Below are 17630 nucleotides of genomic sequence, written 5' to 3'. Positions count from 1 at the left end.
TACAGCACAGAACACATTTTTTTCACAACATTTGAAAACTTCTAGAAGCATAATTATTTCCAAAATAAAAAAAAAACAGCTCATTTGCAAAGAGGCACTGAAGCTTGGCTTAGTAAAAAGGAGAATTTCTCATATTCCTGTAAAGATAATTACCTGGATCTGTTGCAGACATCAAAGAGCCAAAAAATAAACAGTCTGTGAAGTGAAAGTCACTGGTCTGAATTTGTCCCAGCTGTATCATGGCCTTAACAAAGCCATACATTATCAACCTGTTAAAGAGAGATACAGTCACACTTTGTTCAGCTCATCTGTGGAGGATTTATAATGGCTCAGACTTTACTGGTTCTAAGCAATAACATTATTTTAATGTGCATTTTTTTTTTAAAGTTGACAGGTCACCTACTCATAGCAGCCATTTTGTGAACAGAACCAATATTGAAAGATAACAGATCTTACTAAGGTGCCACCTCCCCTCTAACTAGAGCTCTATTACAGCTATTTTTCCTTAGAGGGGCATCCGACTTTAAATGGCGGAGAAGGTGGTGTGAGCGAAAGGATCAATCAAAAGCTACAATTTCTTTGGCTGGGGCTGTAAGAAGAACATAGGAGCCCCGGGTGAAAATGGCTACAGATCAATCCACGGGTTTCTAGCTAGGGGGAGAGGAACATTAGCAGGTATTTTACAAGGTGGTAGTACAACTTTACCTATCAATTCATTAGGAAATAGCTGCATAATAAAGTGGTTCATGTTTCAGCTATGTCACTAACTCCTAGTAAACTGAAATTCTAATTATTATTTTAGCCCACAAAATGTCTGCCTCAACTGTGTGTGACAGGTCCACTTTAAATCAACATTAGCAAGTATAGAAATATACATAGAATGTAATACAGTGTAGTACAGTAAACTGTAGTCTTAGAACACATGGGAAGGGAGAAGGGATAACTGAACAGACTAGCTGAGACATACAGATAAGACAAGTCATATGGTGATGAATAGAGCAATACACTTATTGCAGGCAATATGTAACAATATTTTTACCTGTATGGTCCAAAAATGAGTGAGACACCCAATAATGCTACACTAAAAACACTAGTCTTAGAATGATTGAGGCATGTTGGTAAATGTGGTCAGAAGATAACTATTATTGGCCTGTGTGTGCCTATCTTCCAAACACAAATGTGTAATATCTTCCCTACACACTGACAGCTAGTCAGACTAAGGGCTAGATTTACTAAACTGCGGGTTTGAAAAAGTGGGGATGTTGCCTATAGCAACCAATCAGATTCTAGCTTTCATTTATTTAGTACCTTCTACAAAATGACAGCTAGAATCTGATTGGTTGCTATAGGCAACATCCACACCTTTTCAAACCCGCAGCTTAGTAAATCTAGCCCTAAGAGTCAAAACCAGCTCATGTGAGGCAGCAGACATATGTTTTGGTCAAACAGAACAAAAATCAGAGGCTAAAAAAGTATAATCAATAATCCAGATGTAGATCTATTTGGATTATTGATAAGCTCCCACAACAGTAAACATTGATTTGGAAGATATATTGGGGAAAGAGAGCATAGTTCTGGATTATTGTTTTGTTAGTATACACTTTCTTTAATGAGTATGTTTTTACCACAGTAACATCACTTTGAAAGCCTAGCCATCTTGTAACCCTGCACAGTCTGGGCAATCATGAGGTACTAGTCACCTGCCCAGAATGATTCTAAGGCACTACAGATAACAATTGTACATTTTGCAAAGTGAAACAATTATTTATTAAAAACAATATATATGCATCACTAGAAGGGTACAAGTATGTTCAAACATAATTATTGTTTTATAACAGCTATATCCAGCCTATACTGCATGGAGAGTTTTTAGTTAGTGTTAGACCTACCTACAGAAAGCAATGTAACTAGTGGCAGCTGTACACTATACAGGTGCTACTAACCCCTTTACCTACAAATTTGGGAAGGGCCGTTGAAAGTTCTTGTGGTCACAGCATGTCTTTACAACGGCTGGAGAACCGCATGTTGCTTACATATAATTCAAGGACTAGCAAGTTATTAATTAATTACTACCTCTTAATATCTGTAGAACTATGCCCTGTTCCATCAATTCAACCCTTGATAGATAAATATTGTTATATTACCTATTTTCATAGTTTAAAAAAAGGAATAACTCGACAACTGGTTTTATTTTGACCCATTTTCATAATGAAGATATGTTGTTGTTTAAGAAACTGAAACCATAAATGTTGTTCATTTAATTGTGCTTAGCACAGGGAAATATGTGTGCTAAATATACAGCAGTCTTAGATTATCTATGTACAGGCTATGAGCAAACCTGTCTGATTGCTCTGTCAGTCACACCCCAAACAGCTGCATTGTGGAGGAATTATCACACATGAATAAGACTGACAAGGTGGTTTTTGGAGGAGATAATAGGATTATAGGACAGAGCTCTGCAAGCATCCAAAACGCTGCAAGATAGAGGCTAGGATAATTCCTCAACTGGAAATGTATTATACAAATATCAACATTTTAAAATACAGACTCAATAAAAAAGAAAATATATAGGGTTAGATTTCTAGTATATGCACACCATAAAAGTATTTTATATACAGACACGACTACACCATATTCCGTTGAATAGCATAACTGCAACATGTTAGCATCTGTGGTACCAAAAAATACAGACTTTGTTTACATAAATCATTGTTGCTTTAAAGAAGACACATGAAGTTTGTATACATCTATACACACTATTGCTTCTGTGATTTCCCTTCTTTAAGGAGAACTTCAACAAATTTAATATATACTAGCGTGCAAAAGTTTGGACTTGCTAAGAAATGTCTTGGTTTGTTATATTATAGTTTTATACTTTATATTATTTTATCAAGATACTATTAAATTGACCTCATATTATAGTCAATAAGTTTGACAATGTCATAACTTATTATTTTTATTTCATAGAACTGTTCTATTCATCAATCTTTACATTCATCAAACTATGTTCCAAGATAATCAAGGATATATTGTACCCAGGACTTCTGTGGCTCTTCCCAGAGGTGTGACAGTCTTGTAGGGGATTTTTTCCCTGACCTTACATTCAAGCTCATCCCTCAATAAGTTTGAGAACAGGCGATTGTTCTATCCAGTTCATCAAAGACAGAACTCTGGCTCCCTGTTTCTTTAGCAACTAGTTTTTGCATAGCTTAGAAGTGTGCTTAGGATCCTTGTCCTGCTGCATACTGAAATTTGCATTAATCAAGTGTTGACCCAAGGGGATGGCATAATGTTGTAAAATAGAGGGTTAATTACACCTTGCACTCTGTGTAAAATGCTGATGGCTAGTGAGGGGACTGTGTGGCTAGATAGCAGCAGGGTCGCACGGAACTGTAAATACTTTGGTTTGTTTGTGCAAATTGCTGGAGCTAGAAGAGTTGCTATCTCTACCATCCTGACATTCCTTAATTAACTACAGGAAAATGGTTCAGCATACCTGTGTCAGCAGTGTTTGTTTGGCGTGCTTTTCACAACACATATAAACAAATGCTTTATCAATAACACTGCTGAAATTGTAAACCGATTTCAGGAAATGGTGCACGATAACTTAATACCATCCGGAAGGCATCTTATATTAATTATATTTATAGCCTGAGCTATAACAAGTTCAATGTAGCTAATGAATATTTCAGTTTATATCTTTAAAGCTGTTTAATACAGTTTCTCATTTGCCCATGCGTATAGGGTTGCCAATGAAATCTTTAGGACTGCCAGTCTAATTTAATAAAGTGCATCTAATGCAAACTTGATACACAGTTACTACTCAACATCTTGCCTTATTAATGAGCAACTTCAAAATGGTATTTCTTACTTTGGCAAGTCAAATAAACATAAATCATTAATGTATTTTGTTGTAACTACTAGCACTAAAGACCATTTTAAAAACTTTCCCCTCTGAGCAGCAATTTGATGGTGACCCTTCCCCTGGTACCCCATGGCTACCTTGTACTCAGTGCTGCTCCCTGCTGTCATTGAAAAGGACTTCCAGTGCCTATGTTCTATTTGGTGACAGCAGGAATGGTGCAGATTACGAGGTAATGGGCTGTAAATGCTTTTTAAAGTCTGCGATCATTTCTGTGATTTCAGGACAGTTGGCAACTATGTCTCTATCCAGAACAAGGTGGAAATCGGTAACATATTGTATGTATGCTTGAATGATGATTAAAATCCTTTCATATGAAATTAACAGTGGTGAAAGATTACACTTTGTTGTTCTGTCCCAGCTGTATTCACTGGGCTGGCACCGAAGCTGAATAGGAGGGGAGGGTTCTGAATTTAACATACTGGCTGATGATGATGACTTTTTGTAAACCAGGTACATATGCTGCTAATGTAGAGGGGATGCATCTTGAGATGTGTATGTCTCTGCATATTGGTGGAAATATGCTTTTTTTTTAGTAATCATTTTGCAACCAACTCTACATCAGCCTGAGTCTCTAGTTTTAGGCAAAACCTCTATGCTATACATCGGTTAAACCAGTGATACACTTCAAGGGACGCATATTACCTATAATCTTAATAATATGTTAAAACAATACATTTAACAAAAGAAAGACACTGCATGCCCTTAAGATCGATCCCACATGCACTCAAAAACCACCTTTCAGATTTCCCTGCGTGTATCTCAACCCACCCCTCAGACCTCCACAATGCCAACTCACCCAAAGCACCCTGATAGACCGTATAGAACCCCATTTACCCCAAAATACCCATCACACCTGCCACCTGACCTAAAACACCCCTCAGCCCACCACTCAATAGTTTATTAAGAGGCTTTTTTGCTAAAAAAAAAAAAAAACATGACCTGATTTTTATTTTGACCATTTTAACCATTTACTGTTACTAGCTGTTCTCTTTAATTCAAACATGGTTTAAACCACAACAATGACCTAAAGCAGATATAGGCAACCTACACTTCAAGGGCTGCATGAAAGGCATTCTAATCTTAAAAAGGACTGCGCATTACCCTTAGTCTCAGTAATAAATTTATAATAATACATTTAAACAAAGAGACACCTGTCTGTAATAACACGTCAGCGGACATTATAAACTAAACAAGTGTCACAAGCTATGACAAACACATGTGTCAATAAAGCAGGAAGGAGCTGCAGGTGAAGGCTTGGAGGACCGCTTGCGGCCATAGAACTGCCTGTTGTCCTTCAACGACCAAGATACCATCTTCTCATACAGTAGATGGTGGGCAATCAAAGACTTTGGACAGGTCAACAAGTACTGTAGCCATGAATTCTCCCCTTATCCAGGGGCACTGCCACTTTATTAGTGATTAAACACCAACATAACCACATGGTAACTTGGAAGACATATTTGTTTGCGCCTTCCAATAAATAAAACAATAACCTTTCCAAAACATGTCACTCATCTAAATTACATCATTGGAACAGGGAATGTGAGTTAGATTTATGTTGATTTGTTTTTAAATGAATAGATATAAACCACTAATTAAATTTTAAGGTCAATCAGTAAAATCATTTTAAACATAAAAACAAATCCTAAATAAATCATTCTCTATATGTATTATAGTCACATAGACAGTTAAAAGGCTGTACAAGGGTATTTAAGTTCAGGGTTGTACAGGAAGTCAAGAGCACATTAGTCTAATAATCCATCCAAAAGATCCTTACTGCCGAATTTCCTGTGCAATAAACCCATAAGAGAGGAGGATTCTTGTTGAACAGCTAAATCTGCTGATTAACTTCAGCCTCCTCTCTGCAAACACAAATCAGGAAAATTGCTGACAGACTATTTCCTGCATTAGAACTACCAATGCTCATTAAATATTTTTCTCATTCAGTATACTTTAAAAGTCTTTATTTATATGCTATTAATTAAGTGGAAAAGGAAATGTAATTTAGTAAAAACAGTTCACTTTTAGAAGTACGCATTTATTATTTTTATTATACAGAATCATTAATGCATTGTACATCCTATATTTCCTCTTATCAGGAAAAGCCCACCACTGCAATTTCAACAATGCTAGTGCAACTACTTGACATAAACCAAAAATATATAAGGAGATACAAATTATTTAAACTCAATACATCATATTAAACTTATTAAACCTAACTTCAATTGCACCATCTAGCTGACTCAGTTGTAAAGATTTTTGACCAGCTACAGCCCCACACTACATTAGTTGTGCCTGGCGGCCAAGGATTCTGTCCGGAAACTCTGATTTGATTTTAAACACAATCAGAGTATCAGGGCCAGATCCTGTCTGCTTCTCAGCCGTCAGGAGCAGCAATGCAGTTAGCGGTCACACAAATACTGTATTAATCAGAGTAGTGGGAGGTCTCCACACTCTGTTGAATGAATGGCTGGAACTATCCACCAATCAGAGTGCAGTATGGGGTTGGGGAGTCTGCTAAATCACCTTCCCCCGTAAACTTTAGATCTGCCCTTTTTATAGAGGGGCAAATAATTTTTATTTTAAGAGGGAATGTAAAATCCAAACTGGAAAAAAAGAATGTTCTGTAACTAGAGAGAGTTGATATAAGAGCAAATAAATATGGGTTATGGGAGATCTCAGTTATGAGCAAAGATTGCCTCACTTATATTTATTTACATCAGAGAAGATAGTAGGGAATGTGATCGCTTTGTATAAATATGTAAATGGACAATATTAAAAATTCTGTGGCAACCTGTTTACTGTAAAGTCCCTGTAGAAGACACAAGGCCACCGCTTGTGGCTATAAGAAAATAGATTTAATATTGAACTTCAAAAAGTTTTATCTTAAGAGTTGTAAAATTGTACCATGGCCTCTCAGAAGAACCTGTATTGGAAAAAAAAAAAAAAAAAAAAAATTATCTTTTCTAACTAAATAAAATATAATGGACTACTGGCATTAATAACACAATAGTATGCAGACAGGCAATTGTCAGACTATAAGTATGAAGTCAAGAGAGAAATGTTCCCCTCAGGTCAAACTGAACTATGCTTTAGAGGCTGTTTTTTGCCTTCTTCTGGCTCACTAGGCTTTTGGATGATAAAGGTTGCAATTCATAGACATATGCTTTAATTGAAACTAAACAGAAATTATTGGTTCTACCACCGCAGCTCTTGATTTTCTCTCAGCAAGGCAAAACAATATGTAGGGCACATCTTGCAACTACCCCAAATGAGATGGGAAACACTATCCAAAAAAAATCACTGTTCACTTGCATGGTGTTGGTGATAAGGTGTTATCCTTAGCTCCTAGTCTCCTACCCTATAATAGGAGTTCAACAAAATGAGTAATGCAGACCTGTGCTTCACAGACAAAAATGTTCAGCAACAATACAAGAAAGATATTGTCCAAGATTTCAGTGACAACCTAATTTTCCTGAAGTTAATTTATAGTACAAACTTTAAGTTGGAAAGCAAGTCGATGGAACTTCTTACAGAAATCCTAGAACTAGGGCTTGCTTTGTGCATTTTCCTCAGTTCTCCAGCATCTGTTGCTTCTGGTGAACAAACGTTCCGTGTGCTTAAGAATATAAACAACTATCACTCAACTATAGGTCAAGAGCAATTGAATGGGCTGGCCGTGATCGATGCTAACTGTGGTGTGGCACGAAAGCTGTTTCTTTTCCAAATTGATTGCAGTATTTGCAGTAAAAAAAAAAAAGCTAGAAAAGCACTACTAATTTCACATCCCCAATAATACAGTACATTATTACATGTATAAAGTATCTTATTTGCAAATTTTAATAAAGTTAAGAATTAAAATCAATTTAAAATACATGCATTTTAAAATGATTGTAATAAGCAAATGCATTTTGAATGTTTTTGGTGTTTTTTACAAGAGAGGATGGGGGTCCTCTTAGTTTGGATTTCTCCAGGCCTCTATAAACCTCTGGTTCCAGAGCACATATCTTGTATCTTTAGTACACTGACATAAGGACACAATAGTACTCTACACTCTACTGATTCAGATTAGCTGACCAATACCCACAGCTGGCTTAGGCCTCATTTGGAGCTCCATAGCAGGAGCTTAAGCCCAAATAAGCACTCAACTTTTTTTTGGGAACTCACAAGTCACTATCTACCCATGCCTCTTACACACATCAGAAGCAGAGTGGCACTTAGGTGCGGTACAATACTTATACAGGACATTCTAAATGACAAATATTATGAATCTTTGACTCGAGTGATTTAAGTCAAAGGACACAGCTATTTTAATTAAAGTCGCTGAAAAGAGTCCTGTGCACAAATCATTATTTTCTATGGTTTAACTTTATTTGAACATAGGTACAGCAAAAACTACCTGATTTAAACTGTCTCCATTAACGATGACCTAGAACAGAATAAATTCTGCACTACTGATTGAACTAGAGTACACTTCATCCCACAGATTCTTTCAGTCTCATTTTCAGGCTGAGATATGTTTTTCACATTTCAACAAGCAGGCCCTATTGATTAACAAAGGAAGAGGAAAGAACCATTTCAAGTTACAGGTGCATTAGCAATCTCCCCTTGACTCAACCTCAGCCTTGTTCTGTAAAATGTGGTACGGAAATGATATGTACATGTAATCTAAATAAAACAATATCATTTTTAGGATTGTGGTCAGTATAAATTTATGTATTTCCCTTCATAAAATGTGCCATAATTTAATTTATAGTCTTTTTTTGTTAAAGAGTGTAACGGTTAATAAAATAATTTAAAAGTGACAATACAACACTTTCTACATGAAAGTCAAATCAAAAATACATCTAGCTAACTATACTACCAAGCAGCAGGAAGTATAATCATGCAGCAAGTTATTGTAAAAATTGAACATTGTACAATTCTGGCAGTCTTTGTATTTACTCCCATTGAGCCAATGCCTTTCAGAAACAAACTGTTCCCTATCTTACAACCCAGTAATTGACTGCCTTGTTTTACTGCAATTTGTGTCACTGCTGGTAGCCTGCGTAATAGTGCTGAGACCTTGAAGAACTATCCCCCCATACACACACATTTGTACCACAGACCTGACCTAAATGTGCCATCTGCCTGCTTGCTCTGTCCTTTAACTGACATGTTACTTTATTAGATGAGACTTGGGCTGCTGGAAATCCATCATGTTTATTGTTTCAGGAATGTATACAGCAGGGGTGTCCAACCTTTTAGCTTCCCTGGGCCACATTGGCAGACGACGATTTGGTTTGGGCCGCACATAAGATACACTAACAATAACGATAGCTGATCATCCAAAAAACCAAAGAAAACATAGTTAACATATATATATATATATATATATATATATATATAGAGAGAGATAGATATCACTTTTTTTTCAAATCCCCCTATACTTACCTTTTAATCGCCCTGTTCAAAAAATCCTCTCTAGTTATTATACTATAATCACTTTTTGTATTGTTTCGATGCAATATCATTTAAGCCAGGCATTGTATATCAGGGTGCCCTGACCAGGCCTGCGGTACCTGACATATACACCAATGTGACCCCAAATTGTGACCTATTTTATTTTGATAATTACACCACTACGTTAGTTAAGGGATAACAACTTATAATGGGCCAAAGAGAATAATATATAATGCCCCATTAGTAATACAAGTAGAGGTATGTAGCAGGGAGATAAGGTCCATGATGCTCCAGGACCAGGTGACTTTTATTCACTTGTCAGCGTCCCTTGAAATAATAAAAAAAATCCCCCTTAACTTACCTTTTAATCGGCTTGTTCTCCTGTCCTCTTCTCTTCTTTTCTCCAATTCTGTGCTGCTGATTGTTCTTCTTGCGTGGGTGTCTCCTCTGTGCTGCGCTCCGCAATGGATGTTGGGCGTGATGACATCACGCTCGGCACGGAGGAGAAGACAAGGGAGGGAGCCGGAGTACCAGCTGACGTGACGGAGTGACCGCAAGGTAAGTAGTTTCTTTTCTTTTTTTTTTGCAGGATTTTTTTGTTGCCATTAAGAGCGCTGCCCCCTTGCCACAACCAAAACTCCTTCTGGGCCACATTTACAGGCGTGCTGGGCCGCATGCGGCCCCTAGGCCGCGGGTTAGACAACCCTGGTATACAGGATTGCAGACTTCCACTGTAATTCCATAATCTCCCAAGATATAAGTGGGCTCCAATGATAATTAGGCCTTTCTCTTGGAGTTTATCATGGGATGAATCGTCCATTAAGAATAAGTAATTTAAATAAAAAGTGATTTATTGATTTAATTGAGAGTAGGATTATCCTAAAGAAACCCCAATTATCACAATAGTACTTTGCGGACATCCTGTTAACTCTCAGTGAGGTATAGTTATAAAGCAAACCAGCTCAACTCATTAAGGTGTGTGCACAGCCATATCTGGCCCACGTTTTATATACAGAGCTATATCTGGGCAGGGTTTTTATATACTTTATTTGACACCACAGTTACTGCTGACGAGTGTCCCTCTTTCTACCACAGTCTAACCCTGGGTCTTCCCACTTTCCTCTCCTTCACACATTATGACACTGCCCAAGTCACATACAGCCCTGCTCTAACCTACTCCATTACACTAGTGGACAGATCATTGTCACCACCAATATAACACACAGATCCTCTGAAATACTCCATGTGCAGTGAACATTCTGATCATCTGATTGATACATGGTTGTTTTATCCTCACCCATACAGAAGAAACTATTGGTGTTATGACTATATGATAACTATATTTTTGCTATATTTTATTAGGGAGAATTTTGCAATTATTTGCATCAGTAAACTACTAACAAAAAACATATGAAATCATAACCTTCTTAAATATGTCACTTAGCAATTTTAGTAAGTAATATTTCAAAACACGTAATAAAGTGGCAAGTCTTTTTATATAGGATGATATCAATTTTCATTGCACAACTTCCATTGAGCTCTTCCTGAAAATGGGTAAAGAAAACATAAAAAAGTGTAATATAACACACACCTGAAAGTTATAGAAGGGGAAGGAAGATATGACTGATGACTGAAATCACATAATTACTCAGGTAAATGAGCCAGAAATAGTGTCAAATGTACGGTGTCCAAAATGTGCTAGGAGAAAATCTATTATGTTCCCGGCAATCTGCTGTAAAAATCCTGAAATTTAAATCAAGGACTAGCAAATAAAGTAAAGACTTCAAACCCACTAAAGGATATGACAGATACTTTAGTGTTTTTTATTGCAATTTGTGAACACCAGTAGCCTACAATGTCAAGGGATGTGGTCAGTTAATGATGGGAGGCTAAGAGACAGGATGTGAAATGTATGAGCTCTGTCCCAAAATAAGTCATCTGCCTAACTAAATTGCCTTCTCATTGATTTAAATCACACAGGGGTGGACCAACAACCTGATGAGACTACCTGTGCAGAATGTCTCTCTGTTCCCGACCATCCAAGACCACTGCCAAGCTTAAGAAATACCGCTGCACAGCACTGTACAGATATGGACAGTTTGCAAAAGCCCAGTGGAATCCTCCAGCTCTGCAACCCAAAGAGCACATGCCTGAGCCAACAATGTCGTAGATATGGTCATGATCACAGGTCATGCTGACACACATCTATAGAAGTTGCAAGAAAAATGTAACAATTCTGAGAGGGGCTGAAGCAGAGTGGGGTGTACGCCAGGTTGCATAGCGCATCTTACATGAAATCTCTCTGTTCATGCCCATAAAGTGGGTGACACATATGTAGATTAGCATGGTTTTGGTACTTATGCATGTCTGCAACTGGAGAAGCAGGATGGGAGATGGAAGGTGTGTTCCAATGCTGGAAGAGTACAGTAAGGGCCTGCTCGCAGAACTGCGATCCGATGCAAACCTGAACGCCTTTTACAACTGCAATATTTGCACCAGCATAGGGGCAACAGTGATGAAGACAATTGACAGCACTTGCCAACTGCTTCTGTTTGGCTGATTGCAGTTTCACCTCTGAAGCTCCTGGGTCCTTTTTTTTTTTATTAATCATGGACATTATATTGGATTTTGTGTGCATTTTAAAAAAGAAAAAAATTTCTTACTTTCATACGTACATGAGTAGGAAGATTATATCTGCTGTATTAGATGAAGACTAATGCAGTTTTCCTTGTTTACAAAGTTTTAAAGCATTTGTAGCCTGATCCTGTGTATGTGGAAGTACACCTGCAGTAACCCTGGCTCATATGCCTCAGGTGCAGAGCTAGACACATATGCATCTTAAGGCCTTTCTGGAGGACTGGCTTCCTAAATGTTTGGGTACCTTTATTACCAACATACCAATATAGACACCATGCAGCATCCTTCCTGCAGGGTCGATTGCCAGCCTGGGAAATGAGAAAACTACCCCACGAATGGCCAAAGTCCTGATCAAATTCGATTTTGCAGCAGTCTTTATTGGTTGGATTCACATACTATATTAGCAACCAGTAGTGAGGATACAAAGGAGAAGGAGGCATTGATGGTGTTGGCTTAATTTTCATTAAAATAAGGGACCAACAGGGTTGCCCACTTTCCCCTGCCCTATTTACATTCGCACTTGGACCCCTTACAATAGCTTTGGCACCACACACATAAAAAATTGCTCTATATCATGGTGATGCCCTACTTTTACTTAGTGACCCCTATGCTTCACACTATTGAAGATTTTGGGCAATTTTCTGGATGAATTGGAGAAAGTCCATCGTATTCTCCCTGGATGCTCAGCAAGAACCTGCATTACTCCTCAATTCTCCTTGGTGTGGGCATCCTCTTTTAAATATTTTGGAATCACTATGTCCAAAAGACTGGTGGGCATATGATAAGCTAAATATAATACCAATGATATAGAATGGTTCAGAAGAAAGTTGGTCTCTCCCACAAACCCCAAGGGGAGAATCATAATTAAAATTATCTTTCTTCACCAGCTGATGTACATCATACACCACTCTCCTCGACTACTGTTTCATTCTTTTTTCATTTATTCGTATGAGCACACAATGGTCATACTCTGAAACTGGCCACAATGCTTTCCTCCCAAAATAGTGGTGGTCTGGGCATCCTGAGTATGTATCATAACTACTGAGCGGCCCAATTTCAGCACTTGGCTTCATTGCGGTCTGGTGGGTGCACACAGAGAAGACCCTAGATATGGAGATGATCAGTAAATGGCCCCCTCCAGATAATACTGATATCCCCACAATCATTCGTCTACAACACATTTATTCCTCAACTGTGTAAAGCTTGGCAACTTGTTAACAAGTTGTTAAATTTTATTATATTTTATTTTAATATATTGGATTACTTCTTTTAGCATTTTGCCATACTCTGTTACGATAATTAGGTCATTGATCTATTTATTCTTACTATATAGATTGCACAAGTGCTTGGTGTTGTCTAAATTCCTGTATTCCTATGTGCATAATATTACTGTATAACATCTTGTTATCCTATTTTTTTAACATTAAGCATTGTGAGTTTTTTCTCCTATTAAACCCAATTTAATATAGTTCTGCCTTTGTGTTCTTACAAATCCATGTGTCTGTTATATTAATAACCGAGCTGAAGCTACATAACTAAAATACAGGTTGTTATTTGGTTAAATGATAATGATTTAAAGTTGAATAGTAGTGAAATATAAATTATAAAGTATAAAGCCTAAGAGCTCTTGTAGGTGGGTGACCTGATTACTAGAGCGTGTGAAATATAATTTTGAGGGGTGTTTAAGCTTTTTAGAGAAACTAGGTGGTCTTGTAGCAATTAATCCTTGTCACGGCAATAGGGTTTCTGGGATCCGTCTCGAGGACCCTTGGGACTAGCTGTAGCAGGAATGTAGTGGAAACTGGGAGGCCAGATGAATGCCTTGTACATAGAGGTTACTCTATTCCTGCATACCAGATGTTAGGAGGAGCAATGCTGGACTGGACTCCATACAGAAATAAACTGGAATTATTATTATTATTATTATTTATTTAAAGGGCGCCACTAGGTATCCGTAGCGCCGTAGAGGGACAGACAGAAATACAGTACAGGGTGAGACATCACGGAACAGTTAACAAAAAGCACAGTAACTCGGAAGCTCAAAGTACAGCTAGATGACAGGCGAGAGCCCCAGCGGGGTAGCTAGAGGGGTAGAAGGGCCTCACGGAAGAGACAAGGAGCTGGAGAGCAGAGTTAAGGTGGTGGAGAACAGGAGGAGAGGAGGCCCTGCTCGAAGGAGCGTACAATGTAAGCGGAGGGTAGGACGGACAGAGACGCAAGGGTAGGAGGAGGAAAGGGGGAGAGCGGAGGCAAAGACAGAGGGGGGGGAGAGGAGAGCGACGAGGAGGGAGGTAGGTGGGAGACAGGAAGGAGAGCAGTTAAGTGGGGGACTGGAAGGCTATAAGGAAGAGGTGGATTTTTTAAGGCCCATTTGAAGCTGGACAAGTTGGGTGAAGTTCTGATGGAGCGGGGGGAGCTGGTTCCAGTGGAGGGGGGCAGCACGGGAGAAGTCTTGGATGCGAGCGTGGGAGGAGGTGACCAGGGGGGAAGAGAGGCGACGGTCATTGGCCGAAAGCAGAGGGCGGGATGGAGCATGGATGGAGATGAGGCTGGAGATGTAGGGAGCGGTGGAGTTGGAGAGGGCCTTGAAGGTAAGTGTAAGGAGCTTGAACACGATTCTGTAGGGGAAGGGGAGCCAGTGAAGGGATTGGTAGAGGAGGGAGACAGAGGAGGAGCGGCAAGAAAGGAAAATAAGCCGAGCGGCAGCATTGAGAACGGAGCAAAGGGGGGCGAGATGAGAGTGGGGGATGCCAGTAAGGAGGAGGTTGCAGTAGTCTAAGCAGGAGATCATAAGAGAGTGGACAAGAGCTTTAGTGGCATCATGAGAGAGGAAGGGCCGAATGCGCGCTATGTTGCGCAGCTGGAAGCGGCAAGATTTTGCAAGTGAGAGAATGTGAGGGGCAAAGGAGAGAGAGGAGTCGAGGATGACACCGAGGCAGCGAAGTTGAGGAACAGGGGAAAGAGAGGAGTTGAGTACAGTGATAGAGAGGTTGGAAGGGCAGGGGGAATGAGCGGGAGGAAAGACAATTAGTTCGGTTTTCGTAAGATTAAGTTTGAGAAATTTAGAGGACATCCAGGAGGAGATGGCAGAGAGGCAGGCGGACACCCTGGAGAGGAGGGAGGGAGAGAGATCAGTAGAGGAAAGGTAGAGTTGGGTGTCATCCGCATAAAGGTGATACTTGAGACCAAAGGAGCTGATGAGTTTGCCCAGGGAAGAGGTGTAAAGAGAGAACAGTAGGGGTCCGAGAACAGAGCCTTGGGGGACCCCTACTGGAAGGGAGGAGGGGGGGAGAGAGATCCAGAGGTGGTGACAGAGAAGGAACGGTCAGCAAGGTAAGAGGTGAACCAGGACAGGCCGGAGCCAGAGAGGCCAAAGGATTGAAGGGTGTGGAGCAGGAGTGGGTGGTCAACGGTGTCAAAGGCCGCTGAGAGATCCAAGAGAATGAGAAGGGAGAAGTGGCTCTTGGCCTTAGCAGAGAGGAGATCATTGGAGACTGTGGCCAGGGCAGTTTCGGTGGAGTGGAGAGGGCGGAAGCCAGATTGGAGAGGGTCAAGAAGGGAGTGCTCAGAGAGGAAGGTGGAGAGGCGGCTGCAGACGAGTCTCTCAAGTATTTTGGAGGCAAAGGGGAGAAGAGAGATGGGGCGATAGTTGGAGAGAGAGGTGGGGTCAAGATTAGGTTTCTTGAGAATGGGGGAAACAAGAGCGTGTTTGAAGGAGGAGGGGAAGATACCGGTGGAGAGGGACAGATTAAAGAGGTGGGCGAGATGGGAGCAGGTGGTGGGGGAGAGGGAGCGGAGGCGGTGGGAGGGGATGGGGTCAAGGGGACAGGTAGACGGGGGGAGGATGAAATGAGACAGTGGACTTCTTCGCCCGTAGTGGGGAGGAAGGAGAAGAGGGATTGGTGGCTGGGGGAGAGGGAGGAAGAGTGGGGGGGCAGGCGGGGGAGGGGAGGAGGGGAATTCAAGTCGGATGGCTTCGATTTTAGAGAAATCTGGACTTGATGGACTGGAACCTGGACATGGGAACAGGGGGGATTTGAACCCACGACCAGAGACTCAGTACCCCCAAGAACTCAGAAACTCTGATGAATATAATACCACAACTGGGACTGGGACGACTCAGAAATCAGGCAGTGAATATACAGGGGTGGCAACCTCCTAAACAGAATAAGCTTGGAACTGGCCCTGGACAAGTCAGAACTCAAAACCTGAGACAGGCCTGGAACTGGAATTCGGTACCCGAAGACATAGCTCCAGAAAGTGGATAACTAAAAACAACGACCTACTACCCCAGATAGCCAGTAGGAGACAGGAATACGCTGAAGAGAGCTGGATCCACATGAGGGGTGACAGCTGGAATCTGTACACCAGTAGATAGAATGAAGCTAAATCTACACGAAGGGTTAATGGCTGAAATCTGTACAGCAGCAGGCAGATTGAAGCTGAATTCACACGAAGGGTTAATGGCTGAACTCTGTACAGCAGCAAGCAGATTGAAGCAGCAAACAGTAACAGTGGTAAGCTGTAACTATGAAAGTTTTCCACTGGCAATTAGCTGAGTGTAGGAGGTGACTTTTATAGTCTGCAGAAGGAGCTAATTGGTGGATGAAGACAGGTGCTCAAAATAAGCAGGATGTAGCAAAATATCTCACCAAAGATGGCAGCCTCCAGTACAGCAGACATAAGTCACACTTTCTACCAGGATTTAAACTGATGCATTCTGACAGGAGGGAGATGCACGGTGATATAATACCGCTGAGTTGCATAAACATGGCTAAGACCCTGATTCATGACACACACAGTACGCAGACTTAGATGAGTCCTTGTTTTGTGACATACAACCTTAGACTTTTTTGCCACATTGCATTTTAAAATCAAATTATTATTACTAGGTTTCACTAAGTGCTTTTCATTCTTCTGCCAACAATAAAATAAAAGGATATAGTAAAGAGAAAAAATATAGACTTACATATTTGTGCCAGACTATGTTTTAATCTACTTTTGATGCAATTTTCAGTTGAATTTCAATCCTGTCTAGACAGCGTCTATCTGCAGAAACCTTGAACCTCTTGAGGGTTCAGGGAAGTAAACTCACTGATGTGCTGTAAAGCAAAGCTTGGTCTGTGATGCAACTCTTAAGGGACTACAAAAACAAATCTGTATTTTGCTTCTGTTGACCAAATTGTCCCTGCTTCTCATCTTCAATTACCAGCACACAAAGGGAAAGTCTGAGGGGTGTCAAGGACCACCCAGTATAAACCATCAACGTTTATAGTGTCTAAGTTTTTCACTGTGTGTCACATGAAAAGTTTTTCTCTAGTTATAAAGAGTTTTTTCAAACACATTTCAAATAAGCAGCCTGGCAATAGATCCCTGTTCATGTTTCCACCATGTGTTGAAATCTGTAATGACATCACTTGGTAATTTGAATTTAAATGCATGCATATTTAACCTTCCCGTTAACACATTATGTCTGCTGTGTGTGCTGCAGCACGCTCCATTTTCTTATTTTGTAAAACATAACAATAGTCCTACTGTTTGATGGCTGATGCTGGTTACGGGAGATTAGCATGTGCGCAAAACAAGAAAAAAAGTAAAAATAAAAAGCATTCGAGCATAAAATTAA

At 40.0% G+C, this 17630-nt stretch overlaps 1 protein-coding gene across 3 annotated transcripts in view; it reads right to left on the bottom strand.

The window, feature by feature from the left end:
- Positions 1 to 17630, bottom strand: part of SLC9A9 (solute carrier family 9 member A9) — a 650964-nt gene that overhangs the window by 529596 nt on the left and 103738 nt on the right. For all 3 annotated transcript variants that reach the window (XM_075201923.1, XM_075201922.1, XM_075201924.1), the window contains exon 5: positions 154 to 269. In XM_075201923.1, coding sequence (XP_075058024.1) covers positions 154 to 269 — 116 coding nt within the window. The remainder of the gene's footprint in view (positions 1 to 153; positions 270 to 17630) is intronic.

The sequence above is a fragment of the Mixophyes fleayi genome, chromosome 3 (assembly GCF_038048845.1).
Source record: "Mixophyes fleayi isolate aMixFle1 chromosome 3, aMixFle1.hap1, whole genome shotgun sequence".
In the NCBI taxonomy this organism is placed as follows: domain Eukaryota; kingdom Metazoa; phylum Chordata; class Amphibia; order Anura; family Limnodynastidae; genus Mixophyes; species Mixophyes fleayi.
Note: the sequence above shows the minus strand (reverse complement) of the source record. Positions and strands in the feature narration are given on the sequence as shown.